This window comes from Carassius carassius, chromosome 21 (genome assembly GCF_963082965.1).
Source record: "Carassius carassius chromosome 21, fCarCar2.1, whole genome shotgun sequence".
Classification (NCBI taxonomy): Eukaryota; Metazoa; Chordata; class Actinopteri; order Cypriniformes; family Cyprinidae; genus Carassius; species Carassius carassius.
The window spans coordinates 17,103,026-17,128,448 of record NC_081775.1 but is presented as its reverse complement, the minus strand read 5'-3'; the positions used below and the strand labels follow the sequence as shown (position 1 = coordinate 17,128,448).

The 25,423-nt window shown below is 35.9% G+C and overlaps 1 protein-coding gene and 1 long non-coding RNA gene across 8 annotated transcripts in view; one reads left to right on the top strand and one right to left on the bottom strand.

The window, feature by feature from the left end:
• Window positions 1–25,423, top strand: part of grid2 (glutamate receptor, ionotropic, delta 2) — a 443,770-nt gene that overhangs the window by 219,654 nt on the left and 198,693 nt on the right. The window contains exon 1 of one of the 6 annotated variants that reach the window (XM_059503542.1): window positions 18,067–18,141. The exons of 4 other annotated variants lie outside the window; for them this stretch is intronic. Coding sequence is in view for 1 of the 2 variants with exons in the window: in XM_059503540.1 (XP_059359523.1) it covers window positions 18,782–18,860 (79 nt within the window). In the remaining variant the exon portion in view is untranslated. Of the gene's footprint in view, window positions 1–18,066; window positions 18,142–18,749; window positions 18,861–25,423 lie in introns of those variants that run through there. One more of the 6 variants, XM_059503540.1, reaches the window with a different exon arrangement.
• Window positions 12,380–17,755, bottom strand: LOC132097158 (uncharacterized). Of its 2 annotated transcripts, XR_009422681.1 has the most exons (4): window positions 17,694–17,755; window positions 17,210–17,416; window positions 13,676–13,848; window positions 12,380–12,429 (listed from the first exon to the last, which is right to left on the bottom strand). It is a non-coding gene; the product is annotated as an uncharacterized LOC132097158 (long non-coding RNA). The 2 variants fall into 2 exon arrangements; XR_009422680.1 differs by lacking the exon at window positions 12,380–12,429 and having other exon boundaries at window positions 13,282–13,848.

Genomic DNA, 25,423 nt, shown 5'->3' with positions numbered 1-25,423 from the left:
TGGCTCTTAAATGGAATGGGAGATGAGACTCTGACTGGTTTATTGCACGTTACACCCAAAAAACACCCTTAAGTGAATAGGGACAACCCGTTAAGAACATGCGCCTGAGTGCGCCGTCTGTTTTCCCGTCGTTAAACTAGCAAAAGTGGATTCGGACATGCCCTGAGTGCACCTGCGCCGTGCGCTTTAGAACATGCATTTAGATCATTTAAATAGAGCCCTCTCTTTCTCTGCGTCTCTTTTTCTCCACATGTCTCTCAGCAACTCTCTTTCTGCTTCACTCATTACATCCCATTTACTCCTGTCTTTCTCTCCTCTCTGCCTCTGATGTCTATTATTTCTCATTTTCCTTGTCTTAATATTTGCCCCCACTGAGAACAGATGGTTTTTGTTTCAGATGAAAAGACAGGAGAGACTCATTCCTTGTTTTTTTACTGACTTATTGAGAAGATCCGTCATAGAAAATGTAGGGAATGAATAACAGTGCAAGAATGAGAGAGAAAATAGGAGAATCATGGTGAAGGATTTGACTTTTACCTGTATTTTTCTGAAGCTGTCATGGTTATGCCTGAGGTATTGGCCATCAAATTAAGGCCTGAAATATACACTACATGTGCCAAAACGTGGACATTTTTTAATTAACAAAATTGGCTATTTATTATTTCAGCTTCACTATTACTAACAGATGCATAACAATGACATATTCAGTCATGTAATTTTCTTAGCCAAAACATTAAAAATAGAATCCATTTCAAATAAATGCAATTGCTTTCTATTCATCAACATTCACGTTTCATAATTTAAAGGAAGTCATAAGCTCTCCAACAATCCACGTGTTGCATAACTGAATGCTAAAGATTCCCCTTCAGCTGTTAAACTGAAAATAAAAATCCAAGCTGTCTGCTGAAATTTACTGTTTATTAAAGCATGTCTTTTTAAATGAATAACAGTGAAACAATGATCCCCAAAGGTCATTTAGTAATTTTCACACTCTTCACCAAAACAATTAATGCTAAGAATTATTCTGTAATATGAATACTGCATGTTATTTTCTTTTCTTAAAACTTTTTATCAGCCTGTTTAATGAACCATTGAGGGCACCTCAAAATTACTCCTGTCTGCGCAGCAAAAACTCCAATTTGTATGTGCTTCCATGAGCAAATATCACAACGGATGTTTAAATTAACGAGAACAAGTAAAGGGAGGGACCGTCAGAGTCAGGAATGTTTAAATGTGAGTGCCATCAGCACAACAGCATCAAGCAAGCAAGCCATTTGTTTCTCATGCCTGTGAGAAACAGAGAAGTCAAAGTGATAAGGAGTTGTCTTTTTTCCCAACCTCTAGCCTTGGAATTGAATTAGCATTTCCATGGCAACCACGGCAGTCTCTCTCCCTCCCCTCCCTCCCTTCTTCCATCATGCTCTCATTCTTTCTATCTCCAGTGCAAATTCCTTGAATTTTCCTCTCTCCGATTTGTTTAGACGCTCTTTTTGTTTTACAAAGTGGGTTCTTGTGCTTTTGCATTCTAACAGGACGAGCGGTGAAAGGGAATGAGGTTGAACGTGATTGGCTGTACAGAATCAGGTTGCCATTTGTCACCGCTGAGAGCAGAGGGTGACATTCTTTATGATGTGGAAAAAGACACATTCCCCGTGACCACAATGTCTCCAGTGCTGCCCTGAGGTCCTGTCATATAGTCCTTGACGTTTCATTATTGATAAAAGGTAAAGGCAAAAACAAAATCTGCTTCCCTATACCACAAATTTACTCATACCATGTTTTGTCATAAATCTGCACACTGTCGGTATAAGCTGTAGCTGCTGCACAATAGCCAAATGTACAGTATGTGCATTTCTTTCTTTGATGTCTGTTTAGTGTTGCTGTTGAATTCAATTGTTTCTAAAAGAAAAAAAAAGTTCTCACTCTCCTCCTTCCATCTTGCTCCTTCAGACAAGCATGTAAATCGGCTCTAGCTGTGAGTTTCATCAGAATATTGTGAGGGAACGATCTGCTCTTCATTTTAACAATAATGTAAGCTAGCGGTGTCACGATATACTGGTATTGATGATAACCGGGATATTCAAAGCAACAGTTATTGATACTGTGTTAATTTAGTGTGTGATATTAGCGTTAACCGCAATATGAACAGTTCTCTTAAGATAACACCACATGTTGAGCTCCCAGGTGGCAGTATTGTGCATTAATGCTGACACCTGTCACACAAGAAGAAGACGCAGTGCTCGCCACTACTCTTAGAAGTAGCCATTATTTTACTCATCATAGAATGGGAAACGTTATATTAACCTGTTAACAGTTTTCTCTGTTCATATATTTAAGTAAAGGGTGATTATTTTAATAAGTATCGCATTTTCTTTACTCGTCTCATTTTTGCATTTGCAATCAATATGGCCAGTGCATAGTTACACTTAATTTCTTTGTTTAAATCTATTAACACTTACATGATTAAAACTGATCTTGAAAAACTGATATATTGACTTCTTATGGCCACAATATTCGTGATATGTAAAATCTAATATCGTGATAGCCCTAATGTAAGCTGCTCTCAGAGCTGCCCAAACCGCAGGGACAGATACGGATGATTATACTGGCTGAAATTCTGCCTGACGGCGTCAGAATGAGCAACACTGGCAGTTTTTCCATTCTTGATTACGACCCATCACCGAAGCTACTGTACTCTCATTCCATGTCAGTTTAACATAATGCACAAGGCTGTGCACATAAATCCACATAAATGTGTCCGGGCTTTGTTTTGCTGTCTGCTCTGATTGTTTTGTTCTGCTGTTTGTCATGGTGGAGATTCGGTAACAGTGGGACACCCATTTTCTTATAAATAATTCAGTCTTTTCCCATTAAAATCACATTGTCTCTTGTTTTGTTTAGTTTTTTTCAAGGAAACTTATGCAATTTGACACTAGAAAGCCGTTTAGGTTGGACGAAAACATGCATTTTATGTTCTTAAATGCTTAAATTTTACTACAATAATGATTCCTACTTCGCCTTCCAAGAAATACCCTCTGCTTCGTCTCGCAGTTAACACAGATGTGTAATTTTTGCCTTAAGTGTTTTCTTTCTATTCTCGATTGGCTGCACACTGGCTTGGCTGACATGGACATCTTTAGGGAGCTCGAGGGAGGAAGGCAACCAGGGTCGAATAATGAAGAAAAAACATTAGAAATTCCAGAGACTTGTGTATTTATTATTTTATATTTTATATAGATATCTGTGTTTTTGTTCTCCAGTCGTACTCTTCTGCTGTGAACGTAAATCGGAGCACTGTAGTCTCTTTTTCATCCTAATTGCTACTTAATTAAATACTAGCACTAGTGTGTCTGGGAGCCCTTAGCGGAAGCCTAGCTTGTACAAACGTCTCTCCAAGCATGGGCACTGGGAAGCTGCCAGTCTCCAAATTGGATCACAGGCTCTTTTTAAATTGGAATCGGTGTTGAAGTATCAGAGAGATTGGATTGCTGACAGTGAGCAGAATTAAGGCATTAAACATAGCATCTGTCCGGGTTCAATATGGAGCATGGTGGACGTTGAGAGAATTGTCCCTGAAGTAGAAAGAGCGAGAAAGGGCTAAGTGGCATGTTTCTACACAGCCCGGACTCTCTTTGTTGTCTTCATGTGCAAGAACGGGCTCAGAGCACCAGATCAATACTAAACATATCTGCAGGTTTGAAGAATAAAGAGACAAGTTCACTTCATTCATGCTGCATGAGCAGAACGGAATTGGTGTGCAAATCTAAAAACCATTCTTACGTAAATTGTATCATTCAATTTAATCCGCCAGTTCACAAAAGAATGCTTTCACAGATAATTTACATACAAATTTGTTCTGCTTGTGTTTTATGAATGAAGCCCAAGTCAAGACTTTAATTCCTTACATTATATAACAGCTGGTCACAATTACAGTCATTATAAACTAGATCAGTGACTTTCAAAGTTTCACAAAAATGATCCCCTAAAATATAAAGGCATCTATTTTTTCCATATTTCAAAGCAAACATATTTCCTGTTGACATTGTATTAAACAGATACAAAAAATATTATCTGGAGAACAATTTATTTAAAACTATAAAAAGTAGGTTATATCTATAATTGAATTTATATAATTTATGTATTTTTACATTATTAATATTACATATTATGCGATACAATTACTTATTATACAAAATTCACCATAATATTGCAACCTACGCCAGATATATCGTCTTATTACATCATAGCACCAGTGTTTCATTCTTCTTTCTTCTCTACATCCAAATAAAATGATAAAAATAGCCTTAGATAATAATGCAATCAACAGCACATAACAGCAGTGTAGGAATCCGCTTGGATCCATCAGTCCATGACTCACAGAGTCTAAATCCAGGCAGATCCATCCCACAAAAAACCTGATTATTTCTATTTTACATAATCATTAAGAACATCTTTCTTGTGCACTTGATAGGTTAAGATATTTTGTGGGGTAAGACTTGTCCCTGATCAGCCCCAGTGGTAGATTAGAGGAGCTTTAGGGGATGATATGGTGGTTGTGAGGGGTAATGTGGAATAGAGATTAAACAATGTGGACCTTTATCTTCTATTATACCATGTGGGACTTTTATAGTGCCTGGAAGACCATCCATGGCCTTTTCTGAAGGTAATAGAAGCATTAAGCTCCTAATATCCAGTCTTACCAAATATCATCCAGTCATGTCCTATAAAGGAGGTTTAAAATATAAAATATACATGTCTGAAATTAAATTGAGGGGATAATTCAGCACAAATGAAAATTCTGTCATCATTTACTCGTGTCTTTCCAAAACTGTAGGACTTTCTTTTTTTCTGTGGAACACAAAAGAAAGACGTTTTGTGTTCCGCAGAAAAAGAGCCTCTGGTTTGACTGCTAGAGTAGCCTTTTTTACTTGACCAGGTAAGTTTGATAGGGCCAATTTTGATGTCATGTTAACACAAAGTATGGTTAAGGGACCATTTTGTTCGAAGAGACCATTCTGTCCCTCCATAGAGTGGCCTATTTTTTGTTAAGAAAGACTTCGCTCTGACTTGTTAGTCTTTTTGCTGTTCAGCTGTCAATGAGTGTTTGAACAAGGTTGTACATAAAGGTGGCTTGTGCAAATATTCAGCTGTTCAGAGAGCTGCTATCTGCATGACAAAATCTTATTTGTTTATGGTGTTAAAACTTTTAATTGTGGTTGGAATCCAAGTATCCAAATAGAAGAGGCCTGTTTTTTGTTTAGTTTTTTTCTGACAGCATCACTCACACATTGCATGTCTTGTGCACTCTTCATATGGATTTAGTGGTTTGAGACAGTACTGGTTGTGTGTGTGTGTTATGATTTCAGTGTACAGTGTCGCTGTTAGCCCTATCTGTGCCATCTTTATAGTCACTTTGTGATCACAAGCCACGATCGAATAGCTTACAGGAGAAACAGGAAAGAAACAGAGAAAAGACCACTGAGCACAGAGGATTCTGGGCCCATTTCTTTTTCATAATGGAAAGAATTGTCTGGGATGCAATGGTGTTTTTTTGTAGTTAATTACCTATGGCTTAGACAATTAATGAGCAGCAATCAATGCCAGTAGGAAGCAGTCTCCGCTCACTGTGCCTGAGTCAGTGCTTTGAATGCTTTGTGGTTTGTAAAAAAGAAGACAAAGCAATCTAACGCATCGATCCGACTACAGGAGATGTGCCAAACCTACCTTTATCAACTTTAAAGTGGTGGAACAGAAGGAAACATACCGTTTCAGTGTAGGCAGTGTTTTCCACACAGGTGTTTCTTGGAATAAAACATGGAATTAAGACATTAAAGCTGAACTATTGATGCATCATTGACATTCTGGTGGAATAAGGGTAAAGGAGATGTAGCATGAACTGTAGTGCAAATCAATGCTGGAACAGGTGCAGCTAGTCAGAATTTCATACACAATGTCATTCGAGGCTCAGAATTTTGTGCTATAGTGGATTTTAAATGCAGCTTCAAATAAATAAAAAGTTGGACAATTATAAAGAATATCTATCTATCTATCTATCTATCTATCTACAGTGTTGGGAAGGTTACTTTGGAAATGTAATAGGTTACAGATTACAAGTTACCCTGTTTAAAATGTAATAGTAGTGTAACTTTTTCAATTACTTTATTAAAGTAATGTAACTAATTACTTTTGAGTACTTTTTGATTACTTTTCTAAATTTGTGAAAATTAAAGAATAATAAATAAAAGCATATACATCAACTTAAATACAGTTATCTAATAGTATTCTGTGTAATAAACTCCTGAAACATTGGTGTTTTTTTTAAACTGCTGTCTCTGTATATGATGATAGTTTTCTCAAAATAAGTAAAATGCACATGAAGTGACACAGAGCAGTTCTAGAAATTATGTTTATGTGCTCGTGTACTCCTATATTGAGATGGCAGAGGTTGAAAGCACTGCGAGCTTCAGTAGGCCTATGTGTAGTAAATGAAACCATGTCTTTGCCATTAATTTACAGGAGGGGCGGACTGGAAAATTCAAACTCATACAAACAAATTCATGGACAAAACTATTTTTTGTATGGACCTGACATAAAAAAGGTTTAAATCTTTAATTTGGGGACATGCAAAATAATTAAAAGTTCTCTCCTGAACTGCACCTTCACTTCCATTTTTCTCTTCAGTCTCTTTATTTTGCCCTGTTATCCATCTCTCTCATGACTTTGATACTCAAGATTGAACAAAACTATACTTTACAATACAATACTCTACAATACTACAATATCTTTATAGAAAAATCCTAATACTGTACATGAGTCATGTTTTTCCCTTACAAAAAATTACCATGCTTTTATTAGCCTATATAAAAGTAAAATAACCTTTTTTTTTTTCTTTTTTTTTTTTTTGCAAATGGATTTGTATTTATTTTTAAATAAATACATTTGTAAAATAATTTTACATTATTGGTTATCACAGTTAAACAATAGTAACCATTTTCTCTGGATTTATAGTTAAATATTAAAATGTTAATTTTCGTAAGGGTTGTGTTGTCGTCTGTCGAAGCTCCCCCTAAACCTATAAAAAAAATCTGAATTTTTTTTCAGCTAAATTCCTACTGTAACATTACAACAGATAATAATGATGTCCTTTATATAGTATTTTGAGTGATGACTGATGAGCAACCTGCTGCTGCTTGATTAAATAAATAAAAAAACAAAGACAAAAAAGCATCTTTACAGATGAAACTGAACTGAAACCCTGAACAGGAGTTCTGCTTCTCTGCTCCAGCAGTCCACTCTCTTCTCTCTCTCTCTCTCTCTCGCATTGATTACTCAGGAGGCGGAGGCGCGGAGAGCGCGCGAGTCATGACTAACAATTCATGACTTATTAGAGATTTAATTATCAATTGGCGGATTCGCAAATGATCGCTTTAGTACATTCGGCAGACAATTATACAACAATGATATCAAATACTGGGGCAAAATCGGCTGCCAGGCCACCGGGAATTGTCCCGGTTCTCCCGGTGTCCAGTCCGCGCCTGATTGATTTCCACAGACACGCAGAATATGCAAGTCATATATTGCATTTTTGAGGCTTTATATTCACAGACACTAGTCGATGTCATGTTTTGATTCAAGTGTATTGACCTACTTTTGATTTAGTCATCCAAGTGGCATAGCCTATTCCGTCCGCGTTATGCATTTCGTTTTTATGACTGGATTCTACGAACCAGACTGTATTTCCGCATCCCGGAAATTATTAGGGCGGTATGTCTCAGAATAGTCAGCAATTTGGGAAAGAAATCAGTTAAATCTGTATGTGGATGTGTGTAAATATTCAAATGTAATCCCCTTTGTAATCGTAAAAAATTTCATAAGTAACTGTAATTTAATTACTCATTTTTCCTTAGTAACTGTAACTAATTACAGTTACAATAATTTTGTAATTAAATTACGTAACGCCGTTACATGTAATTAGTTACTCCCCAACACTGTCTATCTATCTATCTATCTATCGTCTGTCTATCTTTATCTGGGGAGCGTTTCCCAAAACCATAGTTGCTGACTAAGTTAGCAACTTTGTTGGTTGCAATACAATTTCCCATTGCCAACCAACTAAGTTGCTAACAGGTTAGCAACTATGCTTTTGGGAAACGCACCCCTGGTTGTCTGTTTAATCAATAAAACTGCATATAAATACAAGGCGTAAATATGGGCTAAATCAACTTTTTATATTTGTGACTGTATAAATCAGCGGTTCCCAAACTTTTTTTCCTGCGCACCCCCTTCTATGTCCCAACCGGGTTGGCGCACCCCCAATCCCCACTTAAAAAAAAAATGCAACAAAGCTGTCTTTTATCGCCATATAAAGAGTCATGTTTAATCATGTGCAAATAACCAGAACACGCATGACAATAAAAACATCAACAAAGTTTCAATATAATGCAAAAAAGCTACGCACAAGCTTCCACTTTTAAGAGGACGAGTGACAGACACAGGCTCAGTAACAGAAAGCACGGTTATTTTCAGCCGCGTAAAACAAACATTGCCACGAATTCAAATGCGTCCCACCATGCTGAAACACATTTTTTTTTCAGTTTTACAATTATTATTATTATTTTTTTTTACATTCATTTAAACATTTACTTAAAAAACATTAGGCTATAGCTTATAGTTCTTACCTTAAATTATTTTGTGTTTCATATATTATTTTCAGACATGAGCAGACCTACTTACATAACATTACGCATTTAACGCCCACTTTGGCAGAATTCAATTCAAATAGCCATCAACAGCCATTAGTTCGGTAAAATTGAGCATCAGAATGGACAAATTTGTTTTTAAGGGAGAAAAAAAGAAATGTGAAAAAGGCCTGCGAATGAACACGTAGAAAAAATAATAGTCGCAGTATCAGTAGTGAAGGAGAGTGCTGGATTTTTGGTTTGCCCCGCAACTTACTTGAAGAGGTTCAGGCAAATGGGAACACCATATATATTACGTAGCAATCATCCTTAATTGAAGAAATGTGGCAAAACATCTCTGGAGAGAACCTCATATTATTAAATTCAAATGTGCTTTCCATATTTGGATCAACATAGGCTACATTTGTGAACGCACATTTTCTGCAAAGTCGCGTCAAGTCATGCTCCCGTGCGCGTCTTACAGACTGCATCTTAAGCCATATGTTAAACTTTCCGCATCCGCGGGGAGTCCGTTATGGACCGCTAGGTAGGCGTGACGTAATCATCGTCATGTGAGAGTGTGTGTGGAGGCTCTGAGAGGACGAACGCGTGCCTCCCATTTTTTATGACCGTGCGGACAGGTGCGCGTGGTCAGTAGGCTTCAAAAGCACAATTGCACATGTGGAGGCAGTGTGAAGAAGCCCATTGCTACTCGAACCTGTGCAATCCGCTTGCACTTGGACTTGGACCGAAGTGCGGCCCAGTGGAAAAAAAGGTTGAGAACCACTATAACACAACGGTTGTGGAAATTAGAACGACAGTATATTGAATTAAATTGCAATGAAGTTACAAACGATCCACATCATTAAAGAGAATAAGCTCCGAAATATATAAAATAAATAAAAATGAGGATCAATCTGAAACTTTTCAAGTGCGACAATAAAATTAGCCTACACACGATCCACAACATAATTAAGTTGCAAAGAGCATCGGCTCAAACATAAAATAAAATAAAAGAGGATGCATCTGGAACTTTTCGCTCAGTCTGCAGCGAGAGAGAGATTTCCTCAAGATTTTTTCTTCGATCATTTTCTTTCTCTATTCTCGTCTCTGTTGCCTCCAAATCCTCACTCTCTCTTGGCCCCTCTCCTCCTGACTAACAATTTATCATAAGATGTCCGACTTGACAGTTTCTCTGATTTCAGCCAGTTAAGCATATTTATTATATATATATATATACTATGGAATGAATGAAACGAGTTGGCACGCATATTAGCCTGCAGTACATAAAAGAAGAACAGTGCGTAGAAGACAGCATCTATCTTCAACGTTTCCATCGAAAACTAATAAATTATAGTTTTTTTATTTAAAATGAAAGTGATTACAAAGGAAATGTTTACTGTTCATGTTTTTTATTGTATAGAAAAATCCCACTTAAAAAAAACCGACCGCCATTACATTTTTCCTCTCGCGCACCCCCTGGTGGCAGCGCACCACACTTTGGGAATCCCTGGTATAAATAATTTGGCTATTATGTTGTGATTGTAGTTTTTAACATTATTATTATTGTTATTATTATTATTATTATTATTATTATAGAATATTTATTATCGACTTACCAAATGTGATTAAATCACTAAAAATGCATCTTAATATGAGGTGGTCAGTGTTACTTAATATTTTATGCATTATTTTATGCAGTATTTATTATTTTCTGTAAAATTGTATATTTCACTATGATACTCTCTGTAACACAGTTATGAACTTATTTCTTCTGGTTGACTTTATATCATTGTCTACCCATGTGGGTTGAAAGTCATTTGAGTCACCAAAGCCTCTTACAATGAAAAAGCATGATGTGCACTGGCTGCCAATTTTATTGTCCTCGTGCCATTGTCCTTGATTTTCAAATCCCAATTTTTCACATTGTGTTTGCATTTACTCTCAACCTCAGTGGCTAGCGATGCCATTGACTTCCTGAGGGCCGTTTTTCAGTGCATGCATGAGCATGTGTTGAAGCGTGTGTGTTTGTGCGTGTCCACTTGCTTGAGTGCCTGTGTAAGGAAGAGATTTGTGTATTACTTGCCTTAACACTTTTACTGTGTGTATGATTCCCAGTAGCATTCAGCAGGGTAGAGTCATAAGATCATCTCATTCTCTCCAAATAACTTTTTATAAGCCATTGTTCGCTCATGAATGCCTCTGTTTGATTCCTAGAGTCTGGAAATCCTTAGTCTCGCATAACAGACTTTCTAACAACTTTGCGCATCTAGTGCCATTACTTTGAATTTTTTTTCTCCAGTTTTTTTAATGGCTTGAACATAAGAACATTTGAAAACTATATCAAAATTACAAGTTTCCTGGACTTCTGGAAGCATAGCACCTGCCAATCAAAATAGAACCACCGGTTTGTGGGCGATCTGCAGGCTGTGGTTCAAGCTAGTAGAGCCTAAACAAAAGAAAACAGTGCACAAAACAGTAAAACTGCCAAATGTTTGTGATAGAAGATCATGTGATATTTAGAGGTTATGAGGGGAAAAACAGACAACTGCAGGAACAGTAGAGAAGCGCTGATGACAGTAGATAGCCAATAGGTCAAGGTTTTAAGTATTTGTTGAGATGTTTGGGTTTTCAATCTGCTCACCATAACCCCTTGACCTCTTTGGAAATCTTGGACGATGTCTCAGACTATCTCTCTTTCCTCCAATGCAAACACTCAGAATTCTCTTTCTTTTTGTCCGACACACTCACTCAACCCTCAACAGAGTCACATCTGCAAACACGCTCCTTGTGCGTCTCAAGAACACTCTGATGTGTTGGAGGAGTGGGCTGAATGCTCATCGTCATTGAGGTGCACAATAAGCTGCAGCCCATTCTCCAGAGAACATCGCATTCTGAGAAACAGAGAGAGAGCCAAAGCAGAAAATGAAAGCGTTACTGTCCTCAAAACAACCCGGCCTTACAGATACCCTGTTCCAGTGATGGTAATGTCTACAGTGAAGGTAATGGAAACATAGCTTAAAAGTGCATGATCACAGCACTGCTGGGTTTATTAGAGAGTAAACAGGACAACTCTTGCTTTCTCCAGAAGATGAAACAGAGTTTTGATAGTTGCTTTCAGCTTGAAATAATGAGAGGGACACATCATTCCCAACCGCTTCCTTTTCTTTCATTCCTCAGCGGCCGACCATCTGTCGCAGACACACCATGGTGCAATCACTCTTTTTGGACTCCCTATCAGCATTTCTTTCATCACCTTTCTCCTTTCCAACATTGCTCATACTCTTGTTTGAATCCTTCTCTTTTCTTCTGTCACATCCTCCTTTCAAGCGTTCTTCTTGCTGTATTTGTACTTCACACATATGCACACACACACAGACACTCTCATTTTTTTCCACACACACATTCACATCCTTCCTACCGAGTCAGGCTGCAGAGCTGTGCTCTAAGCTCACATGCACCTTTGTTATGTCAAATAAGCTCTCAGCCAGGAAACAGGAAAAATACGGAGTGATTATTTGCACTGGGTGTAAATAACACTGGCCACACAGCATGGCTATTTGCACCCAAGTACCCTGGTGGAACCAGACAAAACCATGAAAAATGCTATTTTTATTTCCGAGTAGTGGCTTGGAGGGTGCAGCATGCATTGGTGTTTTTACGTAGATGACCTGAGGTTTCGAATGTGGCTTGTGACATTTCCAAGCAGAGACTCTTTACCCCATCATTTCCTGTCTCCATTCTCTGTATCCTGTCCAAAAAAGCAAATAGCTCAAAGGTGAAATAGAAAATACAAAAACGCTTTGCTATCATACTATTATAATAGTGTAAATATCAATGTTACCTACTATAATATGTTATATTGCATAATATAGTATATTATCACACAAACTAAGGATGGGCGATATGGGCTAAAAAATATATCACAATATTTCTGGTTATTACATTATATTGCGATAATGATATTAATGATGATAATTCAGGGAATGCTGTTTCTTTAGATAAAAGTATTCTTTTTCCTATTTTTACCCAATCTTGGGTATTTTTATTACGGAAAGTATATTTATAATGCAATGCTAATTGACATAGCCTTTATCACTGTATATAATACTATCATTCTGTAGTATGAAACGACGTCTGTTCCCAAAAAGATGTTATTTCAAACACTTGACTATGTTAAGTTAATTTGGTAAAAAAAAAAATATGTCTATATATTATATCTTTGTTGGACATCAGGTTTGTAAACAGGATCCTACACATGCAAAACTGTATCGCACACATGCTACTGTAGTACATCTTGTCAGAACGATTTTTTGTCACACTGTACCAAACCAGTTCCAGATTGTAAAAGGAGCTCAAGCTCCTCATTTAGCTATGAACTCCTCCTCAAGTTCACATCTGCCTTCCGCGATGTTGCTCAGCACTGTCGCATACAGAAATATGTTAACAACTAGATTGTATCATTATATCATGAGAAGACAAATTCTTATCGTGGGGAGAATTTTTACCAATATATTGCAAACAATAAGATAGCGCCCATCCCTAACACAAACAATAGTGCTGTTGTTCCCTATATTGGTGGTATTAAAACACTACAAATATATTGTTATTATACAACAACTATTTAATAAACATTGAGAAGCAATTTAATTAACATTGAGAAGAAGCCTACATTTGTAGACATTGTATTGCCATTTAATTTGTCTGTTTTTGACATCGCATGTCCAAGCCAAGCCAATTATATAAACATTATAGGACATTCGTTTATGAAAGGGTCAATGAATATTATAGAATTTTATAATTTTATTTTTGTGTGTATTACAAGACAAAAATTTAAATGTATATTTATAGTTACTCTACAAAATCTTTCACATTTTTGCACAAATTATGTGATTTATGGCTTTTAGTATGTTATATATAACATTCTCTATTTTATAAGAGATAAAAAAAAGTGCAGAGCAATAGCTTCAGAGCTGTTTGCAGTGAGTAGATCTCACCTTGCAGGGTTGAGACCCATGTGTGAGGGTAATAGACTAATAGACTTAGATCAGATGGTGCTTTGATGAGTGCTGTGGTGGACAGAGTGGTGATGTCACCTCCTGTTTTGTGTCGGCAACGGACATGCTGTAGAGGTTTCAGATGAATCAGCACTGAGCTGCAGGATGGCATGCTGCCAAAGAGAAGACACAACTCAACATCCATATTTATGACAAAGATGTCTTTACACACACACTCACACCTGCGCTTTTGATTAAAACACACACACACACACACACACACACACACACACGCACACACACAGAGACAGACACACACAATGCTCTGCCCTTTCAATGTTTAAAATCAGTGAGCAAATATGTCCCTTGGAACCATTGCTCTGTTTGAAGAGAGGTTGGTTTTTTTTCTTTTATGAATTTAGCCCTCAGCCAAATCTGTTCAAAGCATCTCTTTTCTCTCTTCTTCAGCAAAGGTGCACTTCTCATAACCTCATTCTGGTTAAGTCAAAGTCTTTTGGCCCCATAAATTATCTTCCAACACTTACTATTCCATTGCATCCTCTGGAATTTAATACCTAAAATCAAAGTATAATGAAACATTGCATAACCTCAGTCAAAATAGCTATTATATTCAGGAAGGATATGCATGTTAACAACATCCGTCTGAATGAGATTTTTACTTGTTTCTATCATGAACAAGATTTTGCAGTAGTATATATATATATATATATTGCAAATATGAATTATATATATATGTATATATGTATATATATATATATGTATATATGTATGTATATATGTATATATATGTATATATGTGTATGTATATATGTATATATATGTATATATACATATATACATATATATATATAATTCATATTTGCATTGCTTTGGCCATTCTCTGTAGATCTTTTTACTGTTTTAATCACCTATTTGCTTTTACTATTCCATTGAAATTAATCTGCAGTGAACTCAATTACTATGAGGTTATCAGAAATGTGTGCATTGCAATTATAAATAAATAGAAAATGTATTCTAATATAGTTTTAAATGGAAAATAGCATGTGTGGGATGTTTCAGTATATTAAATGATTTTCCCACATTGTTGCCAACAGTAGCCTGCCATATGCTGCATCCACAAAATGATTAAATCTCTAAACTATATTTTGTTTAACAATGCTGAAAAACACTTATTATACATATTATGTCATGTCGCAGAAATGGTGCAGGAAGCAGTTCCACATAAAGACAACGTTTCCCTTAAACACTACGATTTTAATGACTGTCTTTGTTCAATAATTTTAAGATTTATTTTTTTTAAATATTGCAAGTTATAAAAAAAGACAGCAAATTACATTTCGTTCATGGTGAGTACAAGGAATAGGACTGAAGAATCAGAGTGTGATTCAAACAATACTTTAATAAACAACTAAATAGCTCAACTAAACATGACAGAGAATGGACAAAGACTGAAGCCCCTTTCACACTGCGATTCTGGGAAATACACGGGTAAAGTGTTCCGGCAATTGTTCCCGGGTCACTAGATTTTGCACTTTCACACTGCCAGTGATTACCCGGAATATGTGTGTGTGTTCACACACAACCCGTAAAGGTCCCTTAACGACACGTGACATCAGGTCGTGACGTGTAATGTACGAGTCGAAAACATTAGGCACATTATACTTTCACTGGAGCAAGCGAACGATCTCGGCGTCAGCTCGGAAAGTGAGGAACTAACTGATCTCTGCTTCATTACAGTTTGCTAATTTTTTTTTGTCGCGAACGTTGATCTTCCTTCCAAACAGCCGGTAAAAGAGTCTCGCGATAACGTGCGTCATCACTACGACACGGCATTAGATCTGGCTTTTGTTCACACAGCGCTCATTCCAGGACTGAACCCAGCAATGTTACTAGGTCCCCGACCCGGGTTCAATGCCAGAATCAATCCCAGGACGTGTTTGCTTTCACACAGAAGGTGACTCGGCAATGTTCCGGCAATTTGCCGGGTCCGACGTGCAGTGTGAAAGGGGCTTAAGGGAGAACTGAGGGCTTATAAGCAAGAACCAAACAAAGGGAACTAATGAGATGATAAATCAACACAGGTGGAAACTAATGAACTAATCAGAGAACACAGTAAAAGTAACCCTGTGTCCCAGTGTTCTCCTAAATAGTATGTGAGATTAGAATAAGTGTGTCCCAAAGCATAGTATATTAAAAAGAGTATGCCAAAAGTCCCCGGATGGGTTACTATTTCAGGTGGATTTTTGAAGTGGCTAATATTATGGCTAATATTTCTCACAATCCATTGCACTTTGATGAATGATTTGGTTGAGAACTAAAAACATGGTGAATGTGCATGACCAATGGTTAAGTAGAGATGATGAGATAAAGGGGTTTGAGTTATTAGTAATCAACAATTAACGTTGTAAAATATATTTAATGTTATTCGTGTTATATTTAATCTGCCATAGCCATGTGAACTTTCATAAATATCCAATTGTTTGTTAACTTTTAAATGCATCATTATGAAGAAAATATGAGCAGAGTTATCTGCACGAAGACCCACTGCCCCACCCAGAAAGCGATGGCCTTTTTGTTTGAACATACAGTAAGTTGCATCAAGTCAACTGCCTAGATAATGAATCCCAAAGGAGGAGGGATTTGCATATTTTCTTCACATAAAGATGTTAGAGACCAGATCTGTGGCATCTGGTGCTTTGCTTTAATTTAGAAATCCCAGATTTCTTCCCTCTCTTTGTTTTATATCTCTCCTTCAATCACCGCATTGGGGCTTTGTTCAGAGACCAGCCCTTAGAGGAGATAAGCAGAGGCTGGTAAGTACGGAGACTTGCAGGGGAAAGAGAGAGAGCCAGAACTAAAGAAGATGAATGGAGTTAGATGAAAGAGGAGGAGAGGGAGAATGGATGCCTAGGAGATTTTTAATGAGTCACAGGTTGACTCCATCCCTGTTAGCATGTGGAGAATCACTCGTGATGAATGACTCCTTCAGTGCTTCAATTAGGGGTGAAACTTTGCAGATCTGGTCAGTCATTTTGGAGATCACACAGATACAAACTAAAAAAAAAAAAAAAACGTAAGAAACCTTCTAAACCAGACAGATCTCAGTAGCAGGTCTGGTTTGCTGGTTTTAGCCAATTGTCTGCTTGGTAAACCAGCTGAACACCAACTAGGCCAGCCTACACCAGCTCAGGCTGTTATTTTCAGCAGGGCACACACACAGGAACACCCTTTCAAAATAGGAACCCACTCGGTTTAACCGCAGGGATTTGGGAGTTCAGAGTAGTTTCCTTTCACTTCATCCCTCCTTGACTTTTTCTTTGGCTGTGGTTGCTTTTCTTATACCCATCTTTTAAGTGTGCAGCACCAGGTGTGCCTGCAGCACCGCATTGATTTGATCCTCTCGTATGCAGCCAGCTGGCGCCCTAACCTGCGCACGCATCTTCATTACACAAACAGGCATATCGAAACAGATCCCGTCAATGCCGCGAGACCGTCCCTTTATCAAACACTTACATCCTGACATTTGGAGACTCTCCCACCTGGGACTGTTTGACTCGTTTTCCCTTACTGCACAGCAAATTTCTAAACAGCTCCTGTGGAGCGCGCTGGCAAACATCTGCCGCACAACAAGCATGCTGAGGTTGTAGCAGAGATGGTTATTGGCATTTGGTTCTGTTTTCTTTGGGTGGAGAAATCTGGTTGAAAACAATGGGATACAACCTGTTAAAATGAAAGAAAAACAAAACAAAAAACAACAACAACAACTTAATTGTTGTTCTGAAGTACAGTGAATATTCACACTAGTGCAGTGACTGACAGCCACATATACACCTCAAAACATTTGATTCATCTGCACTGAGGAGCCATGGTGATATTTAACCCACATACCAAGTATCATTTCATATCTTCCATAAAACATTGAAATAACTACAGACACAAGTTCTTTATCTACTATAATTTATTGTGCAATAAACACACAAAGATTGCAAACACTCACCAGTTTCCATTTTCCAACACCAAACCTGTGCAATTTACAACCTGGGACTTTTATACACTTACCATGCTGAGCAGCCATTTTGCTGTGACATCATATGGGTCACCAGTTCATGCCTGCATAAAAATGTATTGTTTCTGGTGTTTAAAGTCTTAATGTGTGTTGAATTGTGTGTTTATACTTATTTAATTTTATTAATGTATAGTTTGTTGCCAAGTGATTGTATGTATGTTTCTATACTCAGAGGAGAAAACCCCTTACCAATTTCAGAATGATTCCATCCTGGGGTGGAGCAAAGAGTATAAAATGGCTCCCACACAGTCAGTCAGTGTGGGTGGGATTCAGTTAAAAGTTGTAGATTGAGGTTGGGGCACTGTGTGTGTTAAATTATTCTTTGTGGATTGTAGGACAGCATGTTTCTGGATTGTGTGAATGTGGGAGTCTTGAGACGGTAGGGCATGTTTTCCTAAAATGCAGAAAGTATAGGGCAGAAAGAAATGTATAATTGTTTAAACTAGCAGGACTTGGAGTTGAGGCTTTTTCTCTTTTATCTTTGTTTGGACACAGTAATGAGCATAAAATGATCTCCAAGGCAGTTCTTCAGTTCTTGCATGATACGGGACTGTATGTAAGAATTTAGGTCAAACTTTGACCTGTGGAGGGCAGTAATACGCTCGGCAGCGTCTACACTGGCAGAATTCTACAAGAAGTCAGTGTGGCCTGTTGTAGGAATTTGTGTTTGTAGTCTGTATATGGAATAAATGGCTGTTTTTTTGCTTATGAGGTTTAGATCAATTGATTTAGCTGAACTAGGTTGTAAATATTTTGTATATAGTGTATATTATGTACAGTTTTACTTTCTTTTTTATTTACTTTGTTACTTTTACACCATGTGTTGAGGTTTGTTACCCCATATGTGCACCAATAAAGCACCCTTCACCTGACTCCAAGCAGCTTCTGTCACTTTTGCCTCCTATCCCCTCAGTCAAATCCTGACAATAGGTCTGTAGTGCATAAGCATTTGTGTCATTTGCATTGAATCATTTGCTCAACCGATTTGTTGATGAGCATCAATTCATTCAAGTCTCATAATGAGGGAATCACTTAATCATTCATTAAGGGGCGTAAAATTTTATTCATACTGGACTATTATTAAACTTCACATGAAATGTAAGTTCACATTAATTCACATGTTGTCTTAATGCATTGTTAACGATTGCATGCATATGTTTTATTAATTTATTTTATTTGTATATTTTTTGCTCCCTTAACATTTAATGAAAATATTATTGTCAATACTAGATCTTGCAGTGAAATAACACTTCTCACTGGTGACCTATGGCAGATTAATTAGTTGCATTTATTTAAAATCATTCACAATAACAATTTGGAGTAACCTACACCAATTAGCCTCTCACAATAACCCCAAAGAATGTCCGTTTTGATTCCATGTTCTGTTTAAATGTGTAACTTTTGCATGTAACTTGCTGAAATTAAATAAGTAAATATATTTTTACGTTATTACACCATGACGGAGATATCACTAACAAATTCTCAATCCTCTCCAGAATAGTTTCATGCTCTCTGGGGAATTAGAGAATAATGTCCAGCACTTCTATCTCCAATTAAACAACTGATAAGTATCTAATTCCACAAGAAGCAATTGAAAACATTACAATATGAGCTGAAGACAAATTTAAAGATATCTAATATATGTTTGCTCTAAGCCAGCACTGTGCCCAATTCCTTTCGTTGATAAGAATGAAACACCTTTTAGTATCAAGGCTAAGCTAGAGGGGGAGAGGGAGGGAGGAAATATGAGTTGCGGATCTTCCTCATAAAAATGACAGCAGCAAAAGCCTCCACTATAAAAAGAAAAACCAGTGCTCTCCTGGGACAAATTTATCTGGAGTGCTCAACAGTGTTAGATTTTCAGCGGAGAGAAGGGTCTCTCTCTCTGTGTCTGTGTGTGTGTGTGTATGTGTGTGTGTGTCTAAGTGGTGATGAGAAACGTTAAAGACTGGTGTGAGAGGCCACAAGCTACGTGCTAAACCAGATTTCTCAATGTTTTATTCCCCTCTGTGTTTATTTGTCTTCAGCTTCATCTCTTCTTCTTTTGCATGTATTTATAAATCTGTAAAGGTCTATTCATTCAAACTAAAAGTGAAGACTTGCACATCCCTATGTTATTGGGAACTCAGGACTACATGTGAGGTTCAGTAATAAAGATTTTGATGCAGTGAGGTCCATGTAACGCTTCAAAATTCAATTTCAGACCATATGGAGCAAATGTAAAAATTAAACCAAACATTATATATATATAATGTATATATATGTATGCATGTATGTATGTATGTATATACTGTATATATATATATATATATATATATATATATATATAATTTTTTAAGTTAATACATAAATGAATAATTTTTTTTCAATTTTACTTTTGCTGCTTTGTGACCTCAGAGATGATCATTTGAGTAAATATAATCTAAACAATTTTCTTTTTTTTCCAATTTTTTTAATTCTTACAATTTGATTTGATTGAGGTCAACTTTAGTTAATAACTCTAATTCGCTTGTTTATAAAATCTTAATTTGGGTAAATAATAAGTGAAATTATTGATTCTTAGACTGTTCAACCACTGTTCAAATGTTTGGGGTTGGTAAGTTTTTTTTTCTCATCTTTCTTTTCTCTTTTAAGTCTCTTATCCTCACAAGTTTCCATTAATTTGACTTAAAGTATATAAAACAGTACTAATGTTAAATGTTAAAGTGAAATATTAATAATATAATATTAATAAATAATATAATATTATTGTTATTAAATTAATATAGAATACTATTATTTGTATTTTTTTATTGCTGTCAAACTATTAATCGTGATTAATTGTGTACAAAATAACATATTTTGTTTACATAATATATGTGTGTATAGGCCTACTGTGAAGCCTATACATATTATGTATTATAATAAATACATACAAATGCAAATATATAATATTTAAGAAAAATATTTTACATTTAAATATACACAGTGCATACAGTATATTATGTAAACAAACTTTTTTTATTTTGGATGTGGTTAATCGCTTGACAGCACTAATTGTTATTAAATAAAATAAAAATAATTTAGATTAATTAATAACAATTAGTGCTGTCAATATTTCTTCAGTGTCAATCAAACTAATTTTCATAACTAAATTTGGCGGTCAAGAAATGTTCCTCATATTGTCAATTTTGATAGTAATAGTGTTTTCTGTATTCTTTGATAAAGTTCAAAAGAATAGCATTTATTTGAAATAAAAATCTTTTATAATATTATTAATGTCTTTACTATCTCTTATGAGCAGTTCAATGCATCACTGCTTAATAAAGTTAATAATTTATTTAAAAATAAACATTTACTTCAAATTGTATTAGAAACACAAACATTGTATTCATGTTTATAAGATTAATGAATGAAGATGAATTGATTATAGTCACCAAGATCAAATATTTTGTGTTGTGGTTAAAGGGAAACTTTAATGTTTATGCATCAGTTGTATGTGCAGGGTACTTCAGGTACTAATGTGGGAGATATGTCAGAGACTTAAACACTATTTGTCTGCTTTGTATTTTTAATGAAATAGAAATGAACAGTGCGCAACTTATTTATAATGAACACAATCACAATTAGGTTAGGAAGAAACATACTGAACATGAATTACTTATGCTAAATTACACTAATTAACAGTAAACATCATAATTGAGTCAACTTCAAAAACACAGTGATAGAAAGCACTCTTTAAGTACATTCTTTTTTTTAGATAAGCAGTTTTCTTTTAAATAAATCAGGCTTGCTAATGCTGTGACTGAGAGATAAAGTCAGTGCTTTTAAATGGAATATCCCTGTTTGCTTTCAAAGAAAAAAAAAGTCTTTATTTTAATTTTAATGCAGCATTATTGCAGGTTTTTGAAAGTGTCAGGGAATAATGCAGTCCCTGGTGTGAATTAGTGAAAGAATGAATTCTTATATTTTTAACTTCAGTTGAAGGTTTAATATTCAAGACTTGACGGGCCGTGTCAAGACTTTATGGGATCATATGTAATCAAACAAATGGTTAAATTATAAGACTTAATTTGTAATGATTGATCAACGCTGCCTTTCACTAACATAGTTAGCAAGACCTAAGAGGAATGTGGATCACTGACAGATCATAGCACTAATTAACAGAAGTGCTTTAATAAGTAAGGATTAGCCAGCCTTTCCATTTTCAGTAAGTCCAATCCATAACAAAACGCTCTACCTCATTAAACAAGATCTTATTAACTGGAGCTCGGCTTATTCATCTTAATTCATTAAATGCACAAGTTTTAAGTTGCATGCGTTAAGTTAATCATTATAATTCCACACATTTTGTGGGATCAAATGTCAAGGTTTCATTATGGTGTATTTTCAGAATGATTGGCGGTTCCTTTTGTTTTGTAGAGTTTAAATGCAAATCTTAGATTAAATCTTTCTAACTGGATCATCCATAGATCACTTTCATTCTCAGATGTTGCTGTCATTTTTCTTGAGGCCTTAAATGTACAGTCCATACAAAAATTAAGATTTTGTAATTATATACTAGCTGTTATGTCTTTCCAAACCTGAACTTCTTTCTACTGTGGAAAATAAAAGAAGATATAAAAAAAAGAAACATCAAGTGACGTCTATGGACAAAACGTAGTGGAAGTTAATTGTTAATGATACTTTGGTTATTAACATTCATCTAAGTAGAAAAAGATGAAGAGAGAGAGAGAGAGAGAGAGAGAAATAAATACAGATTTGGAATAACAGGGTGAGTAAATTATCTTAAGCAAATTATTATTATTATTATTATTATAATTATCATTATTATTATTTTGTGGACTATCCCTTTAAGTCAGTTAGTTTTTTTTGTTTGTTTGTTTTCAGAGCAAAAGTAAAATCATTTTAAATATTTAAAATTTACACAAAGATTAATTTGATACCAAATATGCCCATCATCAAAGCTCAAAAAATCTCTTCAACTCAGAATACTGAATAATTCCAACCCATTCTCACTTAAAAGGCGTCAAAAACCGAAGCATGGTCAAGCACCCCTAGCGTCACTTTTATGATGCCAAATGTGCCTCTCCGCGTTGCAGTTTCGACACACTATGACCTTCATTGCTTTCAGTGGAAAAACTTTTGGCGTCAGAATTTCGTCGCGAGGACATGAGATGTTTATCGCTGTGAAATCACGTTCAAAAAGTCTCTTTCAGCACACATCGCGATACTTATGGAATGCCAGAGCTGCCAATTTTAAAAATAAATAAATACATAAATAAATATACAAATAAATGTAAATAAGAATAAATAAATACATAAATATATAAATAAATATACATAGAAAAGCAAAAAAACGAAAATAAATAATTATTTATACATTTATTTCCATATTTATGTATATATTTATTTTTTTCCATATTTATTTATTTATTCTTTTATTTATTTCTACATTTATTAATTTCTACATTTATTTATTTATACATTTATTTATTTTTACATTTATTTATTTATACATTTATTTATTTATACATTTATTTCTTCCTACATTTCTTCCTGCGTAGGGTAATGAGGAGGGCGTGGTTTACCTCAGACATAGCAATCGAGCTCAGAGTAAGTGAAGGCGAAGGGTTGAGGCCACAGTGATGCCTATTGTGTGGCGAAATACAATTAGTATAGCTCACTGACGTTGATACGGTCTGTGACTGCGAGGTATATGGTCAAAATCCCAAATCTTACTGTGTGACATGGATAGGCTACTCTTTATTCCGGACATGGCCGTACAAACATCGTTTGGTCTGGATTTGTAAAATGTCCTGGGCTAACAAACATGAAACAGGGACTCTGCAGTGCTTAATTTGTAAATTGCGAGGTCCCGGAACAAAGCGGGGTAACGGATGCCGGATGCATGTGATTACAGGAGGGAGAGGTGACGGAGCACTCGCGCAATCACATTGGTCAGCAGTTTAAGTGATTGACTGCATGCATCAGTTGCTTTTAGGGTCTGTATGTTCATGAATAACATGGAAATGCCATGCAATTTTAAAACAACAATTTCCAGGCCTAAAAACGTTTTGAAAAAGTTGTGAAATTTTATTTTACAAATCCCTGTATAATAGAGTCCTAAATTTCGGTGGGGGACTGTGTAGCTATGCCGCATGGTTTTAATAATTCTCGCAGCTTTCAAGTTTATAATGAGGAAAATTCCTGCATTTATTCAACATAGCTTGTAGGTTTGAATAATAAAATTAATCCACGCAAAATATAAGATTAAATAATTCATTCGAAACCAGTCTTCGAATCCATGAACTCTCTCGCGCGCTTCTCATCAGCGCATCTCGTCTGCACAGTGACCTGCAGCACGCGCCGACACAAGACTTCACTCGCATCTCGGGACAGCTGACAGAACAGTCACTTGACTAATCGGGTCAATTTTAAATTCGGATTTCGGAGGTGCCGGATCCGGCGTGTTGTGGCACAAATTAAGCCCTGGGACTCTTAGACTGAAGCGCTTGATATTTTCCATTTTTCGGTCAGAACTCACGGAAAGGAAGCAGGGCAGATTTAGGCTACAGTGAAGTCGACGCAAGCATACTGACCAATGCTTTTGAACATTTTTTTTATTCTATTAAGCGGTGGTAATCTTTAGCCTACCTCCATAAACTCATGTCCAGGGGCAACCTTATGAAATGTATGAACGTCACGTTAATCCACATCGATAAATTCAGTTAGAGGATAAGACTGTAGGGCAGTTAGCCTACCACTAAAATCCAACCAGAGCTTCATCAGAGCCATCAATACAGAAGAGATCTTAATGCATTTACACAGCAATTAGCCTACAAGTGCATAGAAATATTATGAAGTGTTTTACATTTTGAAGACATAAATATGACATGATGGAATCAATGAAATGATAGACCTACGTTTAATATGAAACTAAAACAGACACCAGGTGGCAGAAAGACACTGTCTTAATGCGTGCGTTCAATCCACTCGTTTGATTCCTTAAAATACACCGAATCAAAAACAACTCGACATGTTGAAGCGGATCAGCTTCGGATTTGTTTCTGATCATTTCTATTTAGGCCTATGCGTTATTTAAATAATAATAATAATGATAATAATAAATAAATGACCAAATGTTCAAAAGTTGGCAGAGAGGGGTCATGTTCAGGGAAACAACATAATTGTTGATAGACTATTTTTCGGGGACACGAGTTTAATGTGCAAACCTGCGTGACCATAAAGCAACTATTCAGAAGTGGAAATTACGAATGCATTAATATTTTGTATTGAATTTAAGAAAAGTCGATTGAATATTTACAGGTTTGTATCTCGTTATTATTTTCAGAATAGTAAAGTCTTTGTAACCAACCATAGTGATCAAATATCGAAGCTATTTATTGTTAAATTTTGCAAGAATTTCTGTAGGCCAAAAACTGCCAAAAACATAACTAAAAAATAGCTAGTAGCCTACATAACTTTTTAATTTGTATTATTATTATTATTCTTTCTTTTTATTATTATTATTATTATTATTATTATTATTATTATTATTATTATTAGGCTATTGTTATCATCATCATCATCAGCTGGCAAACCATTATGGAGTCTATTTAAAGGGAATGATTGTGGCGGGGAGTTTGGTCAAACTATGGCAGCAACAATAAATGTTATAT